The 23,663-nt window shown below is 35.6% G+C and overlaps 1 protein-coding gene and 1 long non-coding RNA gene across 2 annotated transcripts in view; one reads left to right on the forward strand and one right to left on the reverse strand.

Annotated features, from left to right (window-relative positions):
* The window catches only part of LOC146136724 (diacylglycerol kinase zeta-like), a 43,750-nt gene extending 21,103 nt beyond the window's left edge, over window positions 1–22,647 (reverse strand). Inside the window, exons 1-13 of the mRNA XM_083395889.1 lie at window positions 21,629–22,647; window positions 21,429–21,571; window positions 20,592–20,706; window positions 18,978–19,061; window positions 17,980–18,054; window positions 13,379–13,435; window positions 9,054–9,122; window positions 8,410–8,448; window positions 7,725–7,862; window positions 4,652–4,837; window positions 4,104–4,186; window positions 1,161–1,335; window positions 230–367 (exon numbers count right to left, since the gene is read on the reverse strand). Coding sequence (XP_083252015.1) covers window positions 230–367; window positions 1,161–1,335; window positions 4,104–4,186; window positions 4,652–4,837; window positions 7,725–7,862; window positions 8,410–8,448; window positions 9,054–9,122; window positions 13,379–13,435; window positions 17,980–18,054; window positions 18,978–19,061; window positions 20,592–20,706; window positions 21,429–21,571; window positions 21,629–21,946 — 1,620 coding nt within the window. The 5' untranslated portion in view covers window positions 21,947–22,647. The remainder of the gene's footprint in view (window positions 1–229; window positions 368–1,160; window positions 1,336–4,103; window positions 4,187–4,651; window positions 4,838–7,724; window positions 7,863–8,409; window positions 8,449–9,053; window positions 9,123–13,378; window positions 13,436–17,979; window positions 18,055–18,977; window positions 19,062–20,591; window positions 20,707–21,428; window positions 21,572–21,628) is intronic.
* LOC146136725 (uncharacterized) lies at window positions 16,015–17,703 on the forward strand. Its single transcript, XR_014501600.1, has 3 exons — window positions 16,015–16,093; window positions 16,390–16,489; window positions 17,098–17,703. It is a non-coding gene; the product is annotated as an uncharacterized LOC146136725 (long non-coding RNA).
* Window positions 22,648–23,663: the final 1,016 nt, after the last annotated feature.

A 23,663-nucleotide genomic window follows, 5' to 3' on the forward strand; every position in this document is an offset into this window, starting at 1 on the left:
TGGTACGTCACCGAAAGGTACTGTCTCGTAACGGAGGTGTATTGTTGCGCAACCAGTGGGCAGTGTTACGTAATGAATAGTTATTGTAATGTAACAATGGGATTAGGTTACATTACAGGCTGGTACTGCTAAGAACCGTATAAATGCTGGTCTTGTTAATTTACGAATGGAAAAAAAGTAACCAGTAAAGATTTCGACGTCACGAGCGAGTATTGTTACGTAGTATTACGTCATCAGTGTCCTCGTGGCGTGGCGTAACGAGTGCTTGTTCGTTCTTCTCCACTCTGAGTTTCCAGCGATCGAGTTTGGCCAGCTTTGCTTCTTCTACGCCGTGAAGTATTTTGTGGATCGGTTCGTCCGAGTAGCCCTGGGTAAATAAGGCGGTCAGAAAGGGTTTGCTACAAAACAGGTAGACAGTTCAAACCATATAAAATAAAAAATAAAAAAATCCTTAACTGGGGGTGACGACTAAAACATGTGAACAGTTTAAGCGCGTTAGTATTGCTTCGCCAATTTTCTCAAATTTTGCGGTAATCTTGCTTAAAAAATAATCTCATTAAATCTAACCAATAACCATATATCGTGGATAAAATAAGCTGGTTATGACTGGGTTTACTAAACTGGGGATAAAGACCAAGACAGGTGGACAGCTCAAAGAGAGATCGCCTTGCTTTGCCAACTTTCTCAAAATTTAGATGAACTTTGCTCCGAACCAATCTCCATAAATCTAACCATACAAAACTACTGCAGTACGCAACCCAATCAAATTTAACAGCCACCGAACTTTGAGTCGCCATCCATGGGTTGAGAAACACTGACTACAGGAACAAAGTGAAAGCCAACTGAAAAAATGATAAAATCATATATGCTATAGAAATGAAGTAATATTTTCAAAAAATGGGTCAATTAAACGCTTAATTCTAATATAAGTATTCGCCAAATTGACTTCAGGCCAAGGCAAGAAATTTGTACAAAATACTATAAAGCCAAGTCATCTCATTACCCGAAAGACTTAAGTCCAATCGCTTTACCCCAAAAATGTAAGCAAGTCAGTAATTAAAAGCAATGACTTACGTTAACTTAACTCAAGTCAGTAATAAAAAGTCATTACCTTGGGTCTTTACAGCACTGAAACAGGCAGATAAAAGGTCACCACTCACCGGGCCAAAGTTAAGGGTCCTTGAAAGGTCATTTCCCGTCCCTAAAGGCAGAATAGCAACTGGTGGGGGTCGTGACAGGTTCATCTTGTCAATCACCGACAAAATCCAACCTACGGTTCCATCGCCACCGCACGCTAATATCCTCAGGTTCGGGACCTTGCGGTACAGCTCCAGTCTGCAGGATAAAAAGCGGTTGTAAAATAAGGGAAAATTTTGTCGTTAGGACGAGGGATGTACGATAGTATCGGATCGTAACCGATACCCGATGCTTTACACGGGGGTGTGTCTTTATTGAAACCTAAACCATCAGCAGCCCGTAAATGAACAATAAAATTCCAAAAATAACAGCAAGCCACAGGGTGAATCATTTGCCTTAAAAAGAACCGGTGTTGCAGCTTGCGTCAAATATATATATATATATTTTTTTTTTCTTTACAGAATGATCTTGTAATGTCTCGAGTTTTCAAACTGCCTATCCTATTTTGCTTGTAAAACAATTTGAACTTCCAAAACAAAACAGTATGAATGCTATGGTCAGCACAATTTAAAATCATCATTATTTGTTTTGTCATCACATGACTTGTAGCTGCACAAAAAATAAATTTAAAGAATATTCAAAGAATTTTTAAAAAACAGGGTTTTTCACATATTTTAAGTGCACACATCATTCAAGACATGCAGAGTTGTTTAAGATCCAAAGATTATGTGGCAGCTCTGCAGTGGCGCAAACGAAAGAGCAAACACTAAAATCAATACATAACATTTTCAATAAAACAACGGTTGGAGCTTAGAGCAAATAAAAAAAAAAGTAAAAAATGATCGGAACTCTTGTAAAAGATCTTTACTTCATCTTGTGTAAAAGAACGGGCAAAGTATAGGATTGCAAATGGCCCTTACGAAGTTCCACGAACCGCAGGATGGGACTACATACATGACTGGCACCGCGTCCTAATGGAATTCGCTTTTTAAAAGGGCTTCCCGTAATTCGAGACGTCAAAAAGCCCGAAAATCGATAAACGGGCGTGTTTCACTTTATAAGCAGCCTTTTCGGGGGATGACAGGCAGTTATGCATTAATCATGGCGACCTTTAGCTGTGATAATATGCATTGGAACGTCTCGAGAGCCAATTTGCTGCTCTATAGGTTTTGTGTTTGACAGCAAGGCGCAATTATCGGCTGGGGGCGGCTCCGTTGCGGAAACGTGCACCAAAACCACAAGGTCTGATTAGAAAATGTGGAATGACATAGAACACCAGGCCTGAACAACATATAATGCGGCCCGGGTGAAGCTCACGATGTAATAGCATTCGTTTTCCAGACTACGCCCTACAAAAAAGGTTTTGCTAACTTTTAGTATGTGCAAATATTGTTTTTTGTAATTTTAATGCATTCTTAATATGTCGATTTTAAGGAAATTTATTCAGCCCAAAAGCGCAATGCATACTCTATGGCTATGCCATGGCAGGTTGCGCCATATCTGCAAAGTGCGGTTTAACTAACAACTAATGCGTCAAACATAGTTTTAAATTAAACGTTTTGCCAATTTAAACCAAAAAAGGCAATTTTGTTTTTGACTGAATTTCAGCTGCACAATTACGCACGAATCAACAAAGTATGCGGCCCTTGTACCACTTTGGGTTGCGAAGGTAGTTCTAGAGTAGGAAATATATATTTCGAATATTAAGCGTGCCATTTTTTATTAGGTCGCGTGCCACATTGCGTGCCTTATGTTGGACACCCCTGCCATAAAGCTTATAGCAAGAACTAAAACAAATATCATATCTCAAATAAAGGTTTGGTGTTTATCAGTATCAAATGACAACAGTTTTAAATATTTCTGTACGAATTTGATACATATTTAACGTATTTACACGCTTTATAGAATCAATATGAATTTAAGGGGATTACTGACGATGCTTTATTTCATTTAAAATCAATATCACCGCATGTTTTGGTACCAATTCTGTTTGTTTAGGCCGATACGTTGCTTCGTCAAATTGCGTTGTAATCTAGAGACGGGCTTAAAATACCATCGGTCACGCTTGGTATGCGAAACGTACCTAGAGGGAAGCAATATAAATGCGTTTCATTAAACGCAGGGAAACTGAACATATGGAACAGAAGCACCTTTTGAATTATGCAACCGCCGCCGCCTAACGAGAAATAAAGCTATTGTTTCCATGCATTCACAATGACTCGCGAACAATTTTGATCATAACTGTACAACCAATTTAAACCGACATTACCTTATTTAAATTAACAGTTCGTTTTTTCAGGTTTGGGGCATAATGGTTAGAGGTTGCCGTAAGACGTAGTAAGAATATCAAGGGAAAGTCTATACAGACGTAGGTATAATTCAAACGTTTCCATCACCTTTTTAAGATGTTGAAAACGAATAAAGAGTCATGCGAAACGTTCAAAAAGATACTATTCTCTGCATAGGCTTTGCTATGTTTTCGATGTTTTTCAGGTGAGGGGAATATACAACGGGCGACACGTTTAATTGTTTCAAATAAACTGTTTTTAAGTTGTTTATTTAAGTGTTTCAATTTTCTGTCAAAAAACAGCTTACTTCTGTAGCCATATGCGTCTTTGTAAGCGCGAGGACGTTGCTTTCTCTAAACATTTTTTAAGGTGGCAAACGTCGAACTTGGAAAAAATAACGGAAAGTTGCACATGGCTGTGTAGGTTTTCAGACTTTGATATTTGTATATTTTACCACAATTTCGAATGACAGTGCAAAAAACAGTACAAGATACGCGTGGGTAATGTTTTCACATAAAATATAGCGTTTTTCATAACTGTGTTAAAAACTGATTTCGATTTGGTCAAGCTATTAACTTAAGTCATTACTATACTGGTAGAAGTAATTTCACTGCTGGGCCTTAAGCAATTCTGTTTTGCGCAATCACCCCCAAATAACGGGTATTCCCTTTCACTTACCCCTCCTGTGGCCCCCCTTTGCTGAGGTCGAATATTTGCCGGGGGTTGATCGCCCACTGGAAAGCCTGCATCAGCTTTGCTCCCTAAAAGACAAGAAACAAAAAACACAGTTAGCGATACCGATATCTTGGATAAAAAGAATATAGCAACACCACATGCGGTAAGCGGTAAAAAGTAAGTAGTAAAACTTGACTTGTTGGTTGTATTAAAAATCGACTAAAAATTTAAACATACTTGTATTTTGTATTATTCTGATTTTCATATCAAACATAGCTTTTTTGGATGGTTAATATTATTTAGCAACACCACATGCGGTATGCGGTAAAAGTACGTACTAAAACTTGATTTGTTGGTTTTAATAAAAATAGACTAAATATTTTAACCTAATTGTTTTTTTCTTGTATTAATAATCTGATCCGTTGGTATAATTTAGCAACATCGCAGGCGGAAAGCGGTAAACAGTTGATATACGCAAAAAATGAATAAATATCACTTTCATGAAATGAATTAAACTTAAAAATAATCAGCAAACTACAAAGCGTAAAGACCTGATTTCCGCCGCTTTTCGGGTTGATGAAGACCAGAGTGGGGCTGACAAAGGCTGCTTGATGCGGCATTGGGCGGACAGCGAAGGTTTTCTGGCGATTGTCGCGTGAAGACTTCTTCCTCCAAGTTCCTCCGGAACCTCGCTTCTTCTTGGATCGATTCCGGAGTGATTTCTGTTTCTGCGACGCCTGCAAAATAAAGGTTGAACTGAATATACACACAAAGAGCCACATTTCTTGTATTATCCGCAAATTTGCGACGCCTGGAAAATAAAGGTTGAAATTGATTAAACAGTAAGTAATCACTGAATTTAAAGAGCTTTGTTTTCCTGCTTCTCTGTTCTATAGAGCTGCTCTACCTCCCGGTCAAGTTTATCATCTGACTCGCCAAGAGGAACAGAAGGAGGTTTGTTGCCATGGCAACTAGTGTCCGGACCTCTTTCTTTGCTTTTTGACAAGTGCAACTGAAACGTTCATTAGCACGATGTGTATTTTTGTGATCTAAGCTTAGGGCAGTGGTTCTCAACCGGGGTGCAGCGTCACCCTGGTGAGCCATTTTTAATGGCTATTTGCGAATCTTCAAGAATCAGATTTTTGCTTAACTCTTACAACTTTTTGTGGAAGATTAGAGAGAAATAAATCCAAATAAATCTTCCTATGTTGTGCAGAGTTGATGTGTGTTGTTCAAGATCCGTTTACTGTGACATTCTAGTGATTTACCTACGGAAAACTCTTGTAAGGGTGCCGCAATCTATATATCATTTCTGAGGGATGACGCAAAAAAGGTTGAGAACCACTGGCCTAGTGTATCATATATAAACCGGCTCTCAAAAGTAGGTGAAAAATTTCGGGAGTACTGTAGTTATTAATCTGAAATTTTTACACATTACTCGAAGCTTAAAATGTTGTACTTAAAATGTGATATTGCAAATCCCCTTGACTCTTACAATGTAAATGTCGATCTTAATTCCTGATCAGTAACAGCAGAATAACTGTAGCGAAACTAGCAATTCAGGTCAGACTTTATTAAAAGATCTTCAAAGATTTATATATATATCTCCAGAATAAGGCATCCTTACTATATCTTAATTTGATTGAATTTTTCATAATTTAAGATATTTTGAAAGTTTCTGACCTGAATTTTATCTTATTATCGGATGAGTACCGATACTATTAATTGGTATCGGGTATCGGCTCCGATCCGATAATATCGCACATTCCTAAACCCGATAGCAAGTAGTTGTATTGGTTCTGGATACCAGAATTACACCCATACAATCACTCCGATAGTGAATTAAGTTGCGCCCTTTAGTTCTTGTTTAGGATCTCAGTCAACGTTTTGTACTTTGAAAGGTAATTTTTTAAAACCTATTAAAGCTGTAACTACTTTTGTAGCGTACAAGCAAATTTTGGCTAACAACTTATAAAAAAACATTGTGTGTACAAGTTTGATCAATTTTGCTTATTTGCCATATTATTGACGTCATTTGGCATCGGATATTTGTTACAGCCCAGGGAGTTGTGGTCGCTACCCCATTGTCCAAGTTTAGCGGGGGCGTCTTTGTTCGCACCGAAAATGTCCCCAAAATAAACAGTACGCAAGACAATCGCATTTGCGTGGGCTGAAAAAACACTGGCGGCATACAAAACGACTATACGTGACATCTGGCAAAAAAATGTTTCTGTTATGACAACATAATCGTTAGAGGTCTGTACGATTCTCAGCAGTCAGTCAAACAAACAGGCGTTTTCTAAAGTGCAGTGAATAGGTGAAAGCCAAGTGGGAATACGTGGTAATTTGGTTTTTGCAGCAGCAGGCAAGAGTGTCTGGTCTGTATTGTGTTAATGCCGTAAATTGCTTTAAATATCTGCTCGCTAGCGTCTTTTCCGAGAAGCATTTACGCTGAAACTCCTGCACTGTGGAGTTTTACAACTCCCACTCAATGGTTTTAAGACTAACACTGACGCACACAGTGCTGGCGTTTTTGTGCCAAATATCTTGGCCACAAATTAAAGTTAAGTTCCCCAGAAAAACAGGATGCTTCCTACCGTTTTGGGGTTGGGAGAAGTGTTTAAATGAGGCTTCGAATGCCAACGCTCTTTCCTTGTATTTTAACATTTTTATCACTAAAGGACGTGTAAATCTCTTCAGCTTTACATTTTGTAGGGTACACACATTTTATGTCGAACTATACATTGATTTAATTATTATTACACGTAAGAGCATCACATACGATTTAACAAAGACTCAATTTATTATTTTGGGTAATTATATCAGTCTATTTCTAGACCTGATTATAATAAACAAAGGAAATATAAGCAACTAATAAAATTGTAGCAGCTTGAAGTAATAATATTTTAACAAATAATTCATTTAGCTTTTAGCAGTGTTGTATGTATTAGGTCAATGATAAAACTACCGGACTTGACTTAATAAGTAACTGTTTTTAAATAACTTTGACTTGTATTAAATAAATGATTTGACTTGACTAAAGTATTTAGGGCAGAATGACTCGACTTAATTTTAAGTGCTTTATTTGAATACATTTCAGCAAAATTAAGTAGGTTTCGTCAATTATTATTATGTAAAATTCCCAGTTTGCTGTGTGATATTGTTTAGAATGAAGGGTGTTTCCATTTTGTAGGTGTGACATTTGTTTTGGATGACAATGAAGTTACTTGGATTTGACTAGTTCTAGTAATGACTTTAAGCAGGACCTGACTTCAGTAACTAACAATCTGAACTTGGACTTGATTACAACACTGGTTTTATTTCCTGCCCTATTCACACTTTTTCTTTAATAAAAGAAAAACACGTTTCATAACGTTGATTTGAGCAATTTTTTTCCGAGCCTCTTAACGATTTCCTAATATTTTTCACTTTTTATCCTAAACATTAAAAAGCTTTCTAACTGTAAAACTTCCTAAAATTTTTCAAGTCATTTTCAAAATCATTCGCAATTTTAAAACTTTCGACACATTTTGTTTACGATGCTAAAAATTTTTTACCGATTTTATTAACTATATATATTTTTTTTTTCGATTTATTAATTTTTTTAATTTTTTAACTTTTTACCTTTGTAATCCACGTCGGCGGCACAATACTTCTGGCAAAATCGCCCATCGAACACGGTTCGTTTATTTTGTGCATCTGAAAGCAGCCGACTTTGTTGTGGAAAGTTTCCTTACACCACGAGCAACTGATGGCCACAATCTGACGAAATAAAATTCCATAAAAAAATTAACTTTTAGTTGGTTATAATAATGTTTAAATAGAAACAATATCAATTTTAGTGACATAACCGCTGAAAAAAAAATGATTAAGATTATCGTTTTTTTAAATTACAACAAAACAAAAAGACCGGCAGTGAAATAATGCTTAACTACGACTAAAATGATCTAATATTTGAATTAATTTCCACTAAAAATAAAAACAACTTGGAAATCTAGTTCTATTAAAAATAAAGCAAGCCTAAACACTACTTTTAATATTTTCAGTGATTAAAGGTAGAATCTTACTTCGTTGTCAAAATACCCCCCCATAAAATATAAAAACTACCAATAAAATAGGCGGGGGGAGGAGTAATTCTGTTAGAACCACCAGACAAATTTGAAAACTAGTAACCCACAACTTCTAAAGTAATCATTTAACACCACATTTTAATTAATTTCCAGGAATACAATTTTTCTATTCACAAAGTCAAAATAGTGTTTCGAATTGTCCTAATGCAAAACCAAAATTTTAAAAGTATCACTCGTACCTTTGTCGGTTCCCGAAATCCAAATCGCTTCTCAAAAGACTGCAAAAAAATACCATAAAGTTATTTACATGTATGTTTCAGTAAGTTTATGCATTCTTTATATTCATTCATTCCAGACTTGCAAAGCCATTAATGAAGTTACTGAAAACTTTCTTTCCAAAAGCAAATCCTTGGTGTAAGCGACAAAATAAAGAATGGTCCGTATAGGTCAGAGCAACTTCTGTGCGATTTTAACGAAGTGTACTTGTTTAATTGTGTTTTTGCATTCAAGCTTGTAGGCTCGCTTTCCTTGTTTTAAAACTGAAAAAGAATTGAATGAAAACTGTTTCACTAAAAACGCTATTCTAAGATGCGAGAATTTGATAAACGTTTGATCAAAATGTGTCGCTGGGTATTTTTGAATAGTTTACAAAGTATTTCGTTGACTTTTCATAATAAACAAAAAATAGTTGGAAACTATAGGCCTAAAGAGCTTGGTTTCAGGCTGATAAAAGTTTAACCCCGCAATGAAAGGAGCCTTCATAATTCGAAGCATTGTTTTAGAATATTGTTTAATCATAGAAGCAAATGCCAGGTCATCGCAGTAACTGAAAAGACACAGACAGAAGAGTATCTCCAACCAGAAACAGTAAGTGGGTTTATACCTTGCCACAGTGCTTGCATTTTCCTTCCTGCTTTCGTCTGTGAACCCAATGATGGTGAACAATCATCGACTAACAAAGTAAAAAAATGTGGTCATATTAACTGGAGATTATACAAGTTAGTATCAAAACGTCTTAATCTCGACCTTTTGGGCTTTGGCATTTATTATTATCAAGCTAATTACGATATGATGTTCTAAAAAAGTAATTAAGGCAGTATTGTAAATGAGTCTTTTGGAAAGTCATAGTTAAATCATTTGCGAAATAACTAAAGTTCAAGTTTAGTCAAGCTCAATAAATAGCAAGGTGAAGTCAGTGCAATAGCAGGACATGCCCAGGTCGAGTTACTAGCATTAATACTGTGCCGACCCTGTTAAATGACAATGAAGATTTCGTCAGTAGCTATTTCAGATTTGAAATCTCTAACGGAGGGTGGGGGTGGAAGATACTTTTAATATATTTGACTCTCCGCGGGTATTTGTCGTGCTGTGACGTTTCCCACTTACAAATTTCATATTTGCGAAAAATTTATTTGTATTCGCAAATTATTAGCCTTCAGTTGCAAAAATATTTCCAAAAAAATAACGCCGATTAGAACAACTTAAAGTTTAAAAAAATGGATTGAGAACTATCTTGAAAATAATTTCGATTGGGAACCATCTCGTAGATAATTGAATTCAGATTTTCAATCTCAATGCATAGGCGCGAGCAACGCTGTGTAGCATCTTCCAAATTGGAAAAAAAGTATTGATCGCAAATACACAGAAAACCAAGTTGCGTAAGCGAACAGATCGATTGGGAAGGTGTTCCACTAGGAGATTGACACCTTTGCAGACTTGAACAACTAGACAGTTCTAGTTTTCTAATTCACTGAATTAGAGCAAACTGTTTAATTCTAATTCTAATATAGTTTCTAAATTGCTTTTGTGCATTTTAGTTCTAATCTAATTCGGATTTCACCACAAGATTTTGAGTAAAAATTTAGTTAAAATTGGTTTTTAAGAATTTGGTAATTCTAATTCTAATTCTAATCTAATTTTAAAAACCTAAAATAAGTCTAGTTTTCCAAGTCCGTGCCTGTGCTTAGCGGTGCTAACAAGTCCTTTACACAATAAGTTAACAAATAATGCTTCGGGCATACGGGTTTTCTTTCGGACATCACCACTAACGTTGTTAAACACCCATTATAGTCTTTATAATTCACAAACTTTTCCGAAATGCCCCTTAAATTTGTCTTAACGGAATCTCAAAATTGTTTTTAGATATTTTTTTGCAAGTTGAGAAGAACTCGTTGCACTCCTTATCTTTTAGTGATATAGCCTGTGGACGTCAATCAATATATTTTATGAAAAACATTATCGGCATTTTATTATAAACAGTTTGGGTCAAAATCGTATTTCAATTCACGTGCTTCTCTCAAAAAGCGAATTATATTGCACCTTGTAGCTCTTTAAGATAAAGTAGTGACTCACTAATTAAGTTTTGAAATGTTTTTTATTGGTTTACGTATCGAAAAGTCTTTAAAAAATCCGTTTTCCTATTGTCTTTGAATATATTTTATGTTAAATTTTTACTATTTTGTATTGTTTGGCCGTAGAATTTATACTGTTTAGTTTTAGAATTATATTAAAATAAAGCGTTGAGCAATCCTAAGCGTTGAAAGCCACTAGTGACTTCTGTACATATATATTTATTTTAACACTAAAAAAACGTAGTTGATTCTTTAGGTGAGCAGCACACAAATTTAAAGCACCGTCAAACGGCTTTTCTCTACTTTCTAAAAAACAGTTGGTATGTGAAAATTGATCTAACTAACATTTCACTGCGCCGTTTTCAAATTCGCCTAAAACGCCAATGTCAGATTTTAGTGAGGGAATCACTCAATATATTTTGTACCATCGGGTTGATTTATCGCATCCGGTTTACGTGAAATGTAAAAATATTGGAGAATGGATCAGTCGATGAGGGATTACAACTTACTTGCGCTAGCCCAATGATTCTCAACCTTTTATGGCTTACGGCACCCCTCAAAAATTATAAATAGATTTCGGTACCCCGACTGGAATTTTCGTTGAGCATTTTACTAAAATGTCACTATTAATGAAACTGGAAGAACACAATCAACTTACAACATGTAGGAAATGTAATAATATAATGGTCTCTAATCGTACCCAAATAGTTCTATCAAGAAGCTTACCAATTGACCAAAAAAAATTGGATTTATAAAAATTCTCAAATACCTTTCAGAACCCTTGAGCATTCGAAATGGCACACTAGGGCGCCGCGGCACCCCGTTTGAGAACCACTACGCTAGTAGAATGGAACATAGTTTAACAACTGAATCACAAAAAAAAATATTTGCCTATTAATAACGCTAAAAATGTCCAGTGCTGATATACGTTTAATTTTGGTTTAATTTAGTTGAACCTACTCTTGCTATCTTGAAGCTTTTATCCCATGTTTATAAAATTACATATATTTGGTGCAATAAAATTGTAAGAAACTATTTATTTTACGCAAATTGAAAAATTTTTGGGCATCACTTTAATAAATATTGTATCGCGGGTCTCAGAAAATAATTATGTGTGTTTGTATTTTGATCAATTTGCTCTAGAACAGCGGGCCATGTATCTCTTTGGGCTTTAAAAAGAGTCCATTTAGGTCTAATAAAAATATTTTGGTGTGTTATTAAACATTTTTCAAAAGAAAAAAAAAATTCAAAAGAAAATGTTTAATCGAAACGCTTTAATTTTAATTCTAATCTAATAGAAAGATGAACGACAAAAAAAATAACAATGAAGATTTCGGTAAGCAAAAAAATTAGCTATTTTAATCGGGGCCGCATCAGATTTGAAATCTCTAACGCGGCGAAACAACGTGGTTTGCATATTTCGCTCACTCAACTGCGCATTTGGCGTGACAGGAAGATCGCAATTGTTCAGCAGGACCACCACGAAAAGGTCAATGACGCCCAGTACAAACAAAGCCAGGTATTTACACCACAATGGCCCAAACGCGCTTCAAAATAAACACCAGTAAAATACCCAACGGCGTTTTCGCTTTCGATGATGATCAATGCGGTTTGAGAATAAAATATTGCGTTCTTACAAATATTACAATAAAGGGGGGGGGTGGAAGATACTTTTAACATCTTTGACTCTCTGCGGGTATTTGTCGTGCCTGACGTTATACCAATCTTTGTAAATTGCCTTAAAGTAATGTGACGTTTCCCACTTATAAATATCATATTTGCGAAAAAATGTATTTGTGTTTGCAAAATTATTCGCCTTCAGTTGCCAAAAGATTTCGAAATAATAACGCCGATTAGAACAACTTGAAGATAAAAAAAATGGAATGAGAACCATCTTGAAAATAATTTGGATTGAGGACCATCTGTAGATAATTGATTTCAGTATTTCAATCTCAATGCATAGGCGCAAGCAACGCTGTGTAGCATCTTCCAAATTGGAAAAATAATTGGAAATAAAGACAGAGAAGAACGCAAGACAAACTAGAGGGAAACAGTGTAGCTCGCGTAATTAGAATTTGATTGATGGTAAGTATTGATTGCAAATCCACATAAAACCAAGTTGCGTAATGACACCAGAGAACAGATCGATTGGGAAGGTGTTCCACTAGGAGATTGACACCTTTGCAGACTTGAACAACTAGACAGTTCTAGTTTTCTATTTTACTGAATTAGAGCAAACTGTTTAATTCTAATTCTAATATAGTTTCTAAATTGCTTTTGTGGTCTAATTTTAGTTCTAATCTAATTCGGATTTCACCACAAATGCTAATTTGTTCAACGGTAGTTTTAGTCTCTCAGCCAAAACAAAGAATTTGAAACAAAGCTCTTCGGCCGGAACGCCTTGTTGGTGATTTGTAAATTTTAAAAAGCATAGGCTATGCTAAAACGTATAAAAATTAAAGTGTAATTTAAGGTGAAATTAGTTGTTTTAGGAATTCGGTAGTTCTAATTCTAATCTAATTAGAGAAAACAAAAATGACGTAATTCTAATTCTAATCTTATTTGGAAAACTCAGATAAATCTAGTTATTTATATAAACAGCTTTGGTCAAAATCGTATTTCAATTCACGTGCTTTCCTCTAAAACGGAGATTATATCATAAAAAGAACAAAATAAAAACAAATGAGAATGAGGATTTTCGACTTGATGGCTTCTACTGCGAGACAACGTTACCGTCGAGTCAATTTTTCAGAGGATTTTGCTTTTGAATAAAGATAACACTAAATAAGTCGCGAACAGCAAACCGAATACCAGTTTAAAACAAAAAAGGCGTCAGTTTGAATAAAGGAAAACTTACTTCTCTCACAGTTCTGGAAGTGGCTTCCCGAAAAGTGGTTTTGCATTGAAAGCCAATCTGAAAAACAAATAAGAGAACATTATTGCAATAGAGCTAGGTCGCTTTTATTTTGAAAATTCCTGACCAAAATTACAACGCAATGGTTGTAGAGTTATTTGGCTTAAACGAAGGAATTCTTCAGCTTATTTATTAGATTAAATTAAAATGCGAGCCTTTTAGATTTAATTATCACGGAATTCGTAATCAATTTTGATGAACCCTCATTTGTTTCTCATCGGAATGTAAATGGCAAAAACTATAAGCGCACTAATATAGATTGGAATTTTTAGGCCTAAAAATTTACCTGTATGACCGATCTTTATTTCGACTGGGAAACTTAAATACGACGCTAGACAAAGTAGCATTTTGCTAACATAGAAAATTACATTGCAAGTATGATTGGAACTTCCAAGCGATATATCGATTATTTAGAATTAGAAATAGCAGAAAATCTTTCCAATTCGGTGAACTAGGCATCTCCAATTATTCCTAGTTGTCCAAGGCTATCGTTTAATGACTGACCTTTATGAAAGAGTAATGAAATTATGGAGACGTCTAAGACAAACATGATTATCTTACCAAGATAACAGAAGCCGTACCCGGTTAATTAAATGACATATAACTGATGGGAGAACCGGGCCTGGACAACTGGATAATTCTAGCTGACTAGTTCGAAGAATTAGATCAAATGCGACTAATTTTAGTTCTAATCTATTTGGACCGCAAATGCTGCTTTGTCAAACGTCATTTTTGGTCTTTTAATCGGAACAAAGAACTTGAATTAAGACACTTTGGTTGGGACGGTTTGAAAGTTATTTTACAGTCTAAAAAGTATAGGCTATGCTAAAAATTCCAACATTCCCGCAGAATTATTTGCCATTACATTGTTATGAGAATCAATTGTGATTTAAACCAAATCTAATTTGAAAAACTTTTTTCTCTAATTTTAATTATAATCTATAATGAATTCGAGTAAATCGATATCTCCTTAATTAAGACGTTTCGATACGAACTTGTATCATCTTCAGTTAATGCGATACAAGCTCGTATCGGCACATCCTAATCTAGAATCTATACACTGTCAGAACGGTGTTTAAATTTGAACACCAAAACGGTCTATACACGTTTAAAATCTAAACACTTAAACACCTAATTTAAACACCTTTGTGTTTAATTTTAGTTTTGGTGTTTAAATTATAAACACCTGAACGCTTTTATGTTAAACACCTGATATTTTGACGTGTTTAACAACGATTATTGGGTGATTTTAAGCACAATTGACGAATTTAAACATGTTTACGATTAAACACTTCATAATTTAACACGTCAATTATTAGACATGTCAATTCGATACATTCTTGTAAAGCAATAGCTCAAGTCATTTATGCTGACGTTATAAGATGTTGATTAGGGGTATTGGTATTTTAAAGCACTGAACAGTTGTTTTATGTACGATTTCAAATATTTAACTATACAAGTTTGCATGTATGATCGATTGATCGTAACAGATCACAATAAACGGAATGACTTAATTCATGGTTTCACTTAACATCTGTACGGCTTATTAGGCGTCATTTCATTTTTTAAATATAACGACAATCATGAAAATACTGGTTTGTGTTCTTGACGTGCCATTAAATCCAATATTTGATTTCATTATGTAGCTTGCGAATAACTTTGTACTACCCAAGTAAAAAGCGAAGCTGTGCGGTCTTGCGCCGCCATGACCTATTTAAATTGCGCCAGCAATAAAATACGCGTGATGAACACAATCTTTGGGAAGGACTTTTTCTAGGGCAATGCTGTATCGCTGTGAAGCTTATATATTTTTCAAGTTTAAATTGTTTAACGTACGACGAATAGTAAGTATTATTTATTAAATGTTTGATTTACGATATATTTTAACTATTTATAGTAAATTTTGTTTTGTGATAAAACAAGTTTTTGTCATATTGTACATTCTAAGTACATTCAATAAATCAACTCATGATTAAAATTATTTGAAATTGATTCGGTCCGATGAACATCAACAAAGCATATCCACTGGTCTGTGACTGTGACCAACGCGGGAATTCAAAATGCCGAAAAAAAGTTTGACTTTTAACCAGTACAAGTTATACATTACAGTTAAAGACGGTTTGGCGTATTTTTGGCTTTCGAGTTACTAAGATTGATGTAAAACAAATACTAATGTGTATAGTGGTGATTTATATATATATTATTTATTTTAATTTGCTTTTTCATAAATGTGTAGTGATAATGTTTTATTAGCTGTGCAAGACGCTTGAAGACGGGCAGGTCTAGAGTGTGAAATTTATGTTTAAAAAAAGTTTTCCAAGCGAAAACGAAATGTCTGAAATTGGATTATTGTTTCAGAATTGTAGGTATTTCATTCATAAATCCAAAAGCAATGAAAGTTGTAAAAGACTACTTCATAATAGTTTGGTGCCATACAAATGTAGACATGGAAAATTAAACAAAACAGGTTGGTAAGCTATTTCTTGTCTAAAGTAGCACTTTAATTATTCTGTTAACAGCCAAGTATGCTTTTATTAAATCATTATTATTAAAGGTATTTAGATTACACTGCTTTGTTTCAGGGCAATCAATGACAGCAAACCATTTGCTCTTTTCAACTTCAGAAAAACTTGGTTCACAGGAGATTAGGTTAAAAATGTAAGTAAATTTTACTTACATGTTTTACATTAATATAGTTTATTCCCATTTGGCTTTTATTTTGTTAGTAGCAGCCAGCAAATTATTTTTTTTATCTCTGTAAAATTTCTGAAGTACTTTAATATGTGTTTTAGTTTTAATTTATTTAAATCTTACATTAAAGCTTTAAATGTATTTGTTTAAATCTTACATTGAAGCTTTAAATGTAAAATTTAATATGTAGTACTTTTGGTATGCTACTGACACTTTAATAAAATGATATAGTTTACATAATTAGAGTTTTTATTTATTTGCAGGAATTTTAACTGCAGTGTAAGATGGTAAAATAAAAGTCTGTGACAAAGTTCAATTGGAAAACAACAAAAGAGTATAGATCTACTAAAATTGATACACAAGGTAAACAAACTAAAAGTTTCTTCTTCCCAAGTTCATTTATCGAACCTTAAAATTTGTGGTAAATACATATAATTGAATAGATATTTAATTTATGTGTTGTGTTCCATAACTTGTGTATAATGTTTGGTCTGCATGTCCCAGTAATGGGCGACTTTTTTTGGTCAGATTGTTTATCACTAGTTTAAGCAATTATTTTGATAAAACATAATGGCCAATACAATATTTTGGTTCACATATTTACTTTTGATCTGAAATTATTTAATGATTTAATTGGGTTTTCATAGTAGGGTGAACCTTTTTTTTTAATTTTAGTGGGTCATGAAGATATTAATACAATAAAAATGAACTTGTTTTGTAATCATTGCGATGTCTTTAGGTTACAGTGTAACATAAATAATACATTTTCTAATGCTATGCTCAAAGAGTACATTGCCACCAAACCTAGTACATGTCATAATAATATGCTTTTGTAGTGATTGGTGACAAACTAAAACATATTTTTATGACATGACATGTAGTGGTTCTGGTGAATAACTTGAGAGTTGTTCAGTGATAGTGTATAATTTAATCACTGCAGTGTAATATATTGATCTAAATTTATTTCTTAGGCAGCCATGCTCAACTCGTCTTCTAAAAAGAAAAGCTCTTCGAGGCCTTTATTGGGCAAACCTTTGGGGTGGACGGCACAGCAGCTTTTCTGCATTGGTATATTAGTGGATGGAATGGACATTACATTTGTGGAAGAACAACACTTGTTGAACGAATTGTTAAATTATATTTCATTGATATTCGAGCCTGTTAATATACACGGGATTTAAGTTATCCATCCTACTGCTCTGTGTTTTTATATGTTTTTAAACAATGTACGAAAGGCCCCACCTTAAAAATTTGCCAAACATAGCAATTATAAATATTAAAAAAAGGTTTCAAATTTGTAAAATATCTTCTTTTTCTCTGTTTTTCTTTTTATCACATACGCATTTTTGTTTGCATAAACACCTGCATTGTATTAAAAATGCGATATTTATATTATTATTCGCTTTGTTTGGAATAATAAAATTGTATACCTCATAATATATTGTGAAATTTGTTTGGAAACACTGAATACTAGCATTAAACACCTGGCAGAATAAACGGCAAAAGCCTAAACACCTGGAATTTAAACATGTTTAATTTTAAACGTGCTGACATTTCGCCCCTTTCAGGTGTTTAATTTTGGTGTTTAATCGAATGACAGTGTAGATGGTGTAGATTTACTTGATCTTTTTGGCTTTGCAATTCATTATCAATATACATTACAGATCCGTGCATAGTGTGCCCCAAAATATATCTAGTTGCCCATGTATGCTACTTGGGTGGTCTATGTTGAACGAATCAATAGCTCGGTTGATAAGAAGAGGTCCTATTAACTGCACAACATGGCACCCCGCGTTGAGCGACAATATTGAAGTCCTGCGTTGGTAGATTAAGTAGAAGGGCAGTAAACCTACCCGGACTAATTGGCTGTAGCAGGAGTCATGTACAACAATGTGGCATGCCGAACATTTCTTCCTCGGACCAGATTTCTGTAAAAAATCAGCAACAATGGAAAATCGTTATTCGGCCACTGTAGCCTTTTTTAAAAAAAAACAACAAATTGCATACAGCATTGTAAGAATGTCGAAGCCCATACAGAAGTAGGTATCATTCTGAACGTTTCGATGCTACCTTCTTCTGTATACGCTTTTATATTCGTACTACGTCTTACTACAACCTCCAGTCATTATGCTCCAATACATAAAACACAATATCAACTATTGGTATAGTGTAATATGCCAAACGGTTTGTTATATGTAACACGGAAAACTGCACACTACCTAATATTCGTTTGTATTGTCTAAGATACTTAAAAACGTATGCGTCGTTTCATGATATATGTTAAGGCAACCCAAATTTTGAATTGCACAAATACCTCCGTTATTAACCATGTACAGGGTGTTTTTTAAGGTTTGGTTTGGGTGCCCGCTAAGTAGTTTTAAGAGACCGCAAGTGTTTCATTTAAATACCAAAAAGTTGCAAGTCCAAAATTTGGGAAACCGCTGGAGAAATTTGGGGGACCGTTTCGGTCCCTTAAAAAAAAACACTGACCATGTACAATGCACACATAGCTTTCGCAGAATTTGATGCGTTTCAATTCGCTCACTAGAATGGATTTTCCAATTTTCAACTGTTTGGACCACAACAACTGGATGACTCTACATCTTACTACAACCTCCAGCCATTATATTGAGAATTATTAAAACACTACTTTTGTTTAAGGGCTTTGACAATAATCATTCTACGTCTAACTACAACCTCAACCTATTATCTTAAGATTGATTGAAACGTTCACAAAATGCTACCTACATCTGTACGAGATTTGATTTTCACTCGGTGCCACAATTTAATTGTCCTTAATTAATTTAAAGAAATCTACCGCTTATCACATCACGCAATTGTTCATGCTCACGTGACAATTCTGCTCTCCGACGTAACAAAGGTCGCCCGATGCGTTGGTGGGAGCCCAAAGGTGGTCGTCCGGAACGGCACTTTCCTGAAATTAAAACGACACGACGTTTTAAAAGACAACCGCAGAACCGTTAACAAATTGTGGAAAACCTAACTGTAAAGCAAATGTCCAGTGTTTAAATAAGTCATTTGTAAACGACTTAAGCCTAAGTCAAGTCATTTAAAAAATGAGTGGAAGTCAGGTCTTTTGAGTCTAAGTCAGGTATTTTGCAAAAAATAACAAGTTAAGTCCCATTCCAAGTCACAAGTCAAGACTCCGTCAAGTCATTTAAAAAATAACAATTCAAGTTATTATGAGAGCAAGTCTACACTTCACGTCAAGTAGTTGGCATAAAAATAAAATTTTCAACTATTCAAATTGGTGCAACTAAAAATAAAGCAATATTTAGCACGCTAATTGTTTTTCGTGCGAAAATTGAGATAATTTACCGAATTTAAAAAAAAACTAATAAAAACACATAATTTCAACCCAAGTTATTTGACACAAAATCTTAAGTTTAAGTTAAGTAACTCGTCTAAACAAAAGACTTAAGTCAAGTTAAGCCAAGCCAATTGAAAACCGTGACTCAACATTTAAGACATTGACTTAATTTTGGCCAAGTTTGGGTTTAATTGACAGCTTAATTCAATACGTTGAGAACAACTTCATTGACAGTTTTGTTAAATAAGATACAAAATAAACCTTACAGTGTTGGAACATTCATAGATCCAAAGTAAAACAATATTTTACCAATTTACTGGGAATTAGCAATAAAACAGATGAATTTTGTAAACTGTTTAAAACAGCCATATTTATTTAGGAAAGGTAGCAGTTGCCATGCACAAGGGTTGTTTCCTCGTTGTTTGTCATCTTTGATCATTGTTAAAGCTAATTTTATCATTAATAAAACAACCTTCAAAATCACGCAATTTTTTTGAAAAAATATTTTTGAAACTAAACGAAATAATTCAAAACGTCGGAATAAGTAAAACTTATTTCCTGTTTGTTAATTGAGTTAATAATATTCAGAACTAATAAAGCTTTTACTTTGAAACCAGGTGAAATATTTTATGACCTAGTCAATATTTTTCACAGTAAAGGTTGTTGGTTGTAGTTTGTGTGACAATGAAATCTCCAATTGTGGAAACCATTGTTTGTACATTCCAATAGAACAATATCGATTGTTAACACCACAAAGGCACAAACACTGTTGACTGACTAGGACCAGGAATATTGCTCAAACAGCTTATTTTTATTTCCAAGCGTAGTTTTCAAAATAATGAATTATTGTTTCCTAAATTGTTGATTAGCTTTGAATAATTTAAAAGTCAGGTCATTTGGGTTCTGTTTGTTTTGTTTTATTGGTTGTAATGTATAATGCTCTGTATGTATTAATGAGTTTTTTGCAGTTTTAACAGTTTGAAAAATATCTTGGACGTACGTTATTTTTCAAGATGACTTGACTTGGACTTTGTGTAGTTTGAAAATCTCTTAACCTGGGTTAAGATTATTTTGCAAATCAAATGACTTGGACTAAAATACACTTAAAACGACTTGTTTAAAACAGTGGTTTACCGTCCAGTCAAGTTCCGTCTTTTGAATGCTCCTTTGTTGTAGGTTGGGGGAAAACCCGGCTGTGGTAGCGGACACCAACTCATTCATGTTGTAACCGGCTTTCTGGATCGCTTTCCTAAAACATAAAAAACAACAAATAAAACACAAGATTTAAGTCTCGTGTTTTACGCGGTAAACCAAAAATAACGCTGTGCATCACTTTCTGTTAGCTTCGCGTAGATTCTGATGTAAATTCTTCCTAATGTACTATTGAGTTATTACGTATTGTTTCGTAAACCGTTTTTTACTTGTTGTAATTTGTGTCACGACAAAAGGTTTTCTTTAGTCGTAAGACTGCCACCTGATTGTCGTTAAATCAATAATAAAAATAAAAGCACTTCTTGGGTGAAAGTTTTGAACTAGATAATAACTTTCCAGGTTAGTGTTCATTGGTTAACTGAGTGTTTCATAGTTGACTTGAATTATATTACAAATAATAATAATATTTTTTATGCATTTTCATGGCAAATTCAAGACTTTATTAACTCTTGTTGGTACATTTAGCTATCTCCTTTGTATAAAAAAACAACAACATATAATCCGCTTTTCTGTTGGGAAACTTAATAAAATATAAGCAAGGCCTTTAAAGAAGCCATCGCATAACCAACGAAGCTACACAACATATCAAGCTTCAGCCAAAGGTTACAAGCCCTAAGAGATTTCCTCCCCCCACACACAGACACCCCCAGTTTCGACCCAAAGTTCGTCACGCGAAACGTAAAACGTCCCTAAATTCCGTCTAGACGTTTGGTAGCATTTTAAAACGGGCAGAGGCAACAAAAAGCAAGGCCAACATACTCGAGACTCTTTCGTATCAGGATCTCTGTAGGACTGACCCTTCTACCCTGTCCTCTGTGGGTGAGGCACTCGACCAGCGTTGACCAGTCGTTGTGCTGCTTGTGCTGCTTGGGCATGCGCGGCAAGTAGCAGCAATACTCGGGCTCGGCCGAACCGGTCGACGGGGTTCTGCGGCCCGAAAGCCGGCGGGCGAGCTTAACACCGCCTCGAAGTCCGCCGCTGTGTGCTGGCGGCAAAACAGCCGGCGAATTCAGGCTTCTATAAGTCGACGGGAAGGTAACAGCGCTGCGTCGCCGCTCCAGGCGGCTTTGCTTCAGCACCGGACGCTTCTCAGATATGACCGGGTTGCTGCGGCTGCGCTGGTACGTCACCGTTACATCACCGGGCAGTGACGTCACGCGCTGCGTCACAGAGCTGCGCCGTCGGATGTTGAGGTTGTATCCGGGCCCTGGCGGCATTGCGGCAACCTCGTCGCGAGAACTTTGCCGAGTCAGGTTCTTGTGATGATGGTGCGACATGATTAGGCGACGGTCGGGCGTCGTGCTTCGCTGAGCGGACGTGGGGATCGCGTCACGGTCCGGCGAGCGCGTTGGGAAAGACACAAGAGTGGTTCATCTACGTCCTACGACGAAGTGCCGCTTAGTTTAAGGGTTTATTGTTGTTGCGCATTGGTCGCTTGAAGGAAGCCAGCAAATCAAGAAATCATTTATAAGAGCGGTAAACCTATCCTTGTCGGTCGTTGTAATTTGTCTGGTTCACAAGCTGAAAATCAAAGTGATTCTGTATATTTTAATACCGACGAGCTTTTTTACAAGTTTGCTTTATCAGGTCCCAACATATTGAGAAACAAAATATATATCAAAGCCCATTCAGAAGTAGGTAGCATTTGTAAACGTTTTAAATAAATCTTAAGACAATGGCTGGAGGTTTTAGTTAGATGTAGAGGGAATATTAAAGCCCATACAGAAGAACGTAGCTTTTTAAACGTTGTTGATATTCTTACTGCGTCTTACCACAAACTCCAACAATTATGCTTCAAAGTGTATTGCCGGCTCTATGGAGAAAAGACAAAAACGGCTATGTTGAAAAAGATTAAAGAGTTATTCGAAACTTACAAAATGCTACCTATACTACTGCATGCCAGTGCATGGGCTTTCATATTCTCGCTACGTCTTACTATAACCTTCAGCCATTATGCTCCAAAACGAATATATTTGCATCACAGAAGATAAATAGCTGAGTCTTACTCCATCCTACGCTTCCCTCCTTTACGACTTACAATGAACAACGCTTACGTACTATATAATGCACAAGCGAATTTCGGACGCGGAGATTCGAGTAATACCGAGTAGTCTTGCTAGACTGCCGAGTTCGAATGCAAGGTTAAATACTAGACAATTTGCTAACCATATACTGTGGGTTGCTAAACTATATAAAACTTCTATGAGCGGATTGCTGAATATCAAGGTCATTTGAGTTCCGTAAATGGGTGAAATACAGGCTGTAGAGTCGGAACCGGACTCGGGACTCGAAACAAATCGGTACGGTACATTTGGCCGGACTCGGGACTCGGATATCGGGAGTCGGACTCGGGTTGTTTTCCACCGGCTCCGCGGCCCACCACTTTCGTAACACACATCACTTAAGCTGGACATAAAACAAATTCAAAAAGCATTTGAAACCACATAGGGTTTTTCAAAGACTTTCCAAAATACAATCAAACTCAAAGGCACATCAAAAAAGACGTTTAACTTGGTGGCAACCCGGTGACTGGCAGCGTTTAAGGCGCAGTTGCATTAGCAGGGGACGGCTTATTGTGGCATAGTGTGCATCGCCCGTCAATCCACGACTAGAAGGTTACCTTCGGCAAAAGCGAAACGTTGTAACACGGGGAAAATAAAACGTCTCCCTTGTCGAACAAGCGCCGGACGATCTAATATTTAACGTATGAATTATTAAATAGATTTTATGTGACGCGCGCGAACACAGAAGGACGAACGCGAGCGCGGTGCCTTTGTTCCGCACAAAGGGGCATTGTTGAATTTTAGGGGGGGAGTATAGATCAAGCTTGGTTCCTGGGTTTGTTTTCATTACGTTCAGAGGCGTTGGAGGCATTTACATAGCACCGCAACTTTATTTCCTTCTTCTGAATAGCTTTTCACCTAACCTAAAGCATTCCCAGTCGAAATTCCCAACGCTGGGCAAATACACTACGACTTTTCATTACGTTTGGTA

The sequence above is a fragment of the Ascidiella aspersa genome, chromosome 8 (assembly GCF_963924565.1).
Source record: "Ascidiella aspersa chromosome 8, kaAscAspe10.2, whole genome shotgun sequence".
Classification (NCBI taxonomy): domain Eukaryota; kingdom Metazoa; phylum Chordata; class Ascidiacea; order Phlebobranchia; family Ascidiidae; genus Ascidiella; species Ascidiella aspersa.